Source organism: Macrotis lagotis, chromosome X, assembly GCF_037893015.1.
Source record: "Macrotis lagotis isolate mMagLag1 chromosome X, bilby.v1.9.chrom.fasta, whole genome shotgun sequence".
NCBI classification, from domain to species: domain Eukaryota; kingdom Metazoa; phylum Chordata; class Mammalia; order Peramelemorphia; family Peramelidae; genus Macrotis; species Macrotis lagotis.
The window spans coordinates 184,453,968-184,457,860 of record NC_133666.1 but is presented as its reverse complement, the minus strand read 5'-3'; the positions used below and the strand labels follow the sequence as shown (position 1 = coordinate 184,457,860).

The window sequence follows — 3,893 nt, the reverse complement described above, 5'->3', positions numbered from 1 at the left end:
GCTGTAGGATGGATACAAGTTTGGACCTGGTGTTAGGAAGACCTGACTTAAATCTTCCTGGACTTCAACATTTAACTCCTGTCTGCCTCGGTTTCCTCATCTATAAAATGGGGATAATAAATAGTGCTCCATTCCAGGGTTGTTATGAGGTTCACATAAGACAAGAGATGAAAGCATGTTACAAACCTTAAAGTGTTATATAAATGCTAGTGATGATGACGATGATGTTGACAATGATTATTATTCCCCAAATACCAAAGTTCTTTACCTAGAATAAGCCCATGCTATTTTCACTTTTTTTTTATTCATGGAGGGAAAATCCCTCTAAAGTCCAACTCAAATATTCCTCCTAGATTTCAAGACAAGAAGAATTTTCCAGTAATTAAAGCAGTTAGATAATAATGATAATAATAATAATAATAAAAAATAATTGCTGACATGTATATAATACTTTAAGTTTTTCAAAGAATTTTGTGTAACCCAAGTTCCAAGACTTGATCTATTTGTATAAGGCAGCTAGGTGGTACAGTGAATAGAATGCCAGGCCTATAGTTAGGAGTCATCTACCTGTGTTCAAATCTGGCTTCAGGACACTTATTAGTAGTTATGTAACCCTGACAAGTCACTTAACACTTGTTTCCTTATATGTAAAATGAGCTGGAGAAAGAAATGACAAACCATTCTGGTATCTTTGTCAAGAATACCCCAGGGGGTCACAGGACTAAAAAAACAATAGCAATCTCATTGATAAAGAGATTAATGACTTGTCCTTGGAGAGACCCTGTTCCTTTCTGTTTGGAGTGAAACACCAGGGGTTTCAGAATTTTTTGGGAGAGACTCTAGGGAGAGAGAGAGAGAATAGACTTTGGAAGGCAGGTGTATAGGGAAAACTGGCTCCTTAACCTGCCTCTGATTTCCAGAGTCTATTCTTTCTATCTCCCTTCCCCTTCCTGCCTCTCTTTAAAGAGTGTAAAAACATGAATGGCATTTAGAGTGACTTGCCCAAGGTCACAGAGTTAGGTGTTTGTTAAGTGTCTGAGGTTGAATTTGAAGTCAGGTCCTCCTGATTCCAGGGCCAATGCTCTATCCATTGAGCCACTTAGCTGCTCCCAAGTGTTATTTCTTGAAGCACAAAATGAAGGAGGTCTCTCCAGTGACAAGCTATCATTCTCTCCACCAATAGGGTAACTTTTAATACTCCAGGCTAGGGGCAGCTCGGTAGGGCCCTGGAGTCGGGAGGACCTGAGTTCAAATCAGACCTCAGGCACTTAATAATTACCTAGCTATGTGACCTTTGGCAAGTCACTTAATTCCATTACCTTGCAAAAAACAAAATAAAACTAATAAAAACTCCAGGCTAGGGGAGATGTCATTTTTCTTTTCTTTTCTTTTCTTTTCTTTTCTTTTCTTTCCTTTTCTTTTCTTTTTCCTTTCCTTTCCTTTCCTTTCCTTTCCTTTCCTTTCCTTTCCTTTCCTTTCCTTTCCTTTCCTTTCCTTTCCTTTCCTTTCCTTTCCTTTCCTTTCCTTTCCTTTCCTTTCCTTTCCTTTCCTTTCCTTTCCTTTCCTTTCCTTTCCTTTCCTTTCCTTTCCTTTCCTTTCCTTTCCTTTCCTTTCCTTTGCAAGGTTTTTTGCAAGGCAATGGGGGTTAAGTGGTTTGCCTAAGGCCACATAGCTAGGTAATTACTAAGTGTCTGAGGCCTGGGGCAGATGTATTTTTCACAGGATAGGGATAGAGAATAGACCTGAAAGCCAGGAAAGTCTTTGTTTTAGTTCTGCCTCTGAAATATACTGACTGAATAACTCTAAATGACTTTAGACAGGTCACTTTATCTCTCCGTGATCTAAGCAACTTTCTAAGATTTCGTTGAAGATAAAGTAGTAATCTGCATTGGTAGAGGACTTTCCTCATCTCAGAGTACTTCTCTATCAATGAAATCATAGGTTTGGTCCCTATCTTTATTTCCTTTCATCCTCACAACAAACCTGTGAAGTAAGTCCTATTATTATCCCCAATTTACAGGTTAGGGAAACGAAGGCTTTGCGATTTGCTCTAGGTTACACAGCAAATTTCTGAGGCAAAATTAAAACCCAGTTGTTCTTCAATCAATCAACAAACCTTTATTGGAGGAGGGGAAGGAAGTGCCTTTCTCTGGGGCAGTCCCTGCCCCCGGAGGTTCTTAGATCAGAATACTCTGATGATTTCACCCTAGCTGCTTTTTTTTCTCTTGGGACAAAGTGGACTGGAGTAAAGGAGGGCATTGCGACGTGTAAAGTGGCGAAGTGGACGGGCCCCATGATCTCTAAGGTCCATTCTAGAACGCGAGTTATGGATCGGGAAAGAATCCTCCTAAACCAAACTCTCATTTGATAAATTGGACAGCAAGAAGAAAGGGGTAGCTTGGGCAGGCATGCCGAGAGGCCAGACCGGGGAGGCGGCGCTCAGAAGTTTCTCCTTCTCACTCGACCCTCTTCCCCTGCCCTTGCAGCCCCGGGAGGTCTCACCTTTGATCCAGCCACTGCCCACCCCAGCCTGCTGGTGTCCCCGTCGGGACTGCGCGTGGAGTGCGCGGAGCAGAAGGCGCCGCCGGCGGGAGACGACCCGCAGCAGTTCGACAAGGCGGTGGCGCTGGTGGCCAAGCAGCGGCTGTCGGAGGGCGAGCATTACTGGGAGGTGGAGGTGGGCGACAAGCCCCGCTGGGGCCTGGGGCTGATCTCCGCCGACGCCAGCCGTCGGGGGAAGCTGCACCCCATCCCCTCGCAGGGCTTCTGGATGCTGGGGGTGCGAGAAGGGAAGGTGTACGAGGCCCACGTGGAGAGCAAGGACCCCAAGGTGCTCAAGGTGGACGGGCGCCCCTCGAGGATCGGCCTCTATCTCAGCTTCCGCGACGGCGTCTTCAGCTTCTACGACTGCAGCGATCCCGACAACCTGGCCCCTCTCTACTCCTTTCACGAGCGCCTCCCGGGCCCCGTCTACCCCTTCTTCGACGTCTGCTGGCACGACAAGGGCAAGAACGTACAGCCCCTGCTGCTGCTCGGGCCGGACGAGCAGGAGTGAGGGCCGGAGCAACGGGCCGTCAGCCAGCAAGCGCACGTCCCTGTGCCCGGCAGGATCCAGCAGCAGTGAGCTGCTCTCGGGTCGGGAAGTCTAGACCAATAAAAGAGACCCAAGTTTGTGACTCGTCCCGTGTCTGAATTTCTGGAAGGGGAAGGGGAAGTGAATTTGACAGAGGGATGGCTTTGCCTAGGACTGAGTTGAAGGGAGCTCATCCGGATGGGAGGAAACAAAGGGCCTCTTCCTACTTCTCTCTCATCTGCTCATATTCACTCCTCAGTCCTGCCTGCTGGTTTTCCTCTCCTTCCCGTAGCTTCAAAGGCTGGGGAACTGAAAACAAATCCAGTGGCTAAAGCTCAGATGCTGTCCCTTATCTTCTCAGGGTCAGACCCCCCTCCATAATCTGAGGCATCACCCTACCGTCATCCTTCTTTACTTTGATATTGACACTGATAACTTTTCTAACACCTGGTCTCTGAGTTTAAGCGACTTCCATGACCTCCATTTCATTCATTCATTCAACAATAATAGAACCCAATACAGGTCTGGCACAGTGCTAGGTACCTGGGGATACAAAGACATAAATGACAACAATAATAGAACCCAATATAGGTCTGGCACAGTGCTAGGTACCTGGGGATACAAAGACATAAATGAAATAGTCCCTGCCCTCAAGGAGTTTTTAATCTCATGGGAGGTGGAGCTACATGTACAAGGACAAATACATGCAAAGTTCATCTAAAATATTTTTGGGAGAATAGGTCACTATTTACTGGGGTTCAGGAAGGGGAATAAAAATAGTCCTTCAATAGCTGAAGACCAGAGCTGAGTGTAGAAAGAA

General features: G+C 46.1%; 1 protein-coding gene across 1 annotated transcript in view; it reads left to right on the top strand.

Annotated features, from left to right (window-relative positions):
- TRIM72 (tripartite motif containing 72) overlaps positions 1-3,094 on the top strand; it is a 19,362-nt gene extending 16,268 nt beyond the window's left edge. Inside the window, exon 7 of the mRNA XM_074207465.1 lies at positions 2,487-3,094. Within this exon, the coding sequence (XP_074063566.1) occupies positions 2,487-3,055 (569 nt within the window). The 3' untranslated portion in view covers positions 3,056-3,094. The remainder of the gene's footprint in view (positions 1-2,486) is intronic.
- The last annotated feature ends 799 nt before the right edge of the window (positions 3,095-3,893 follow it).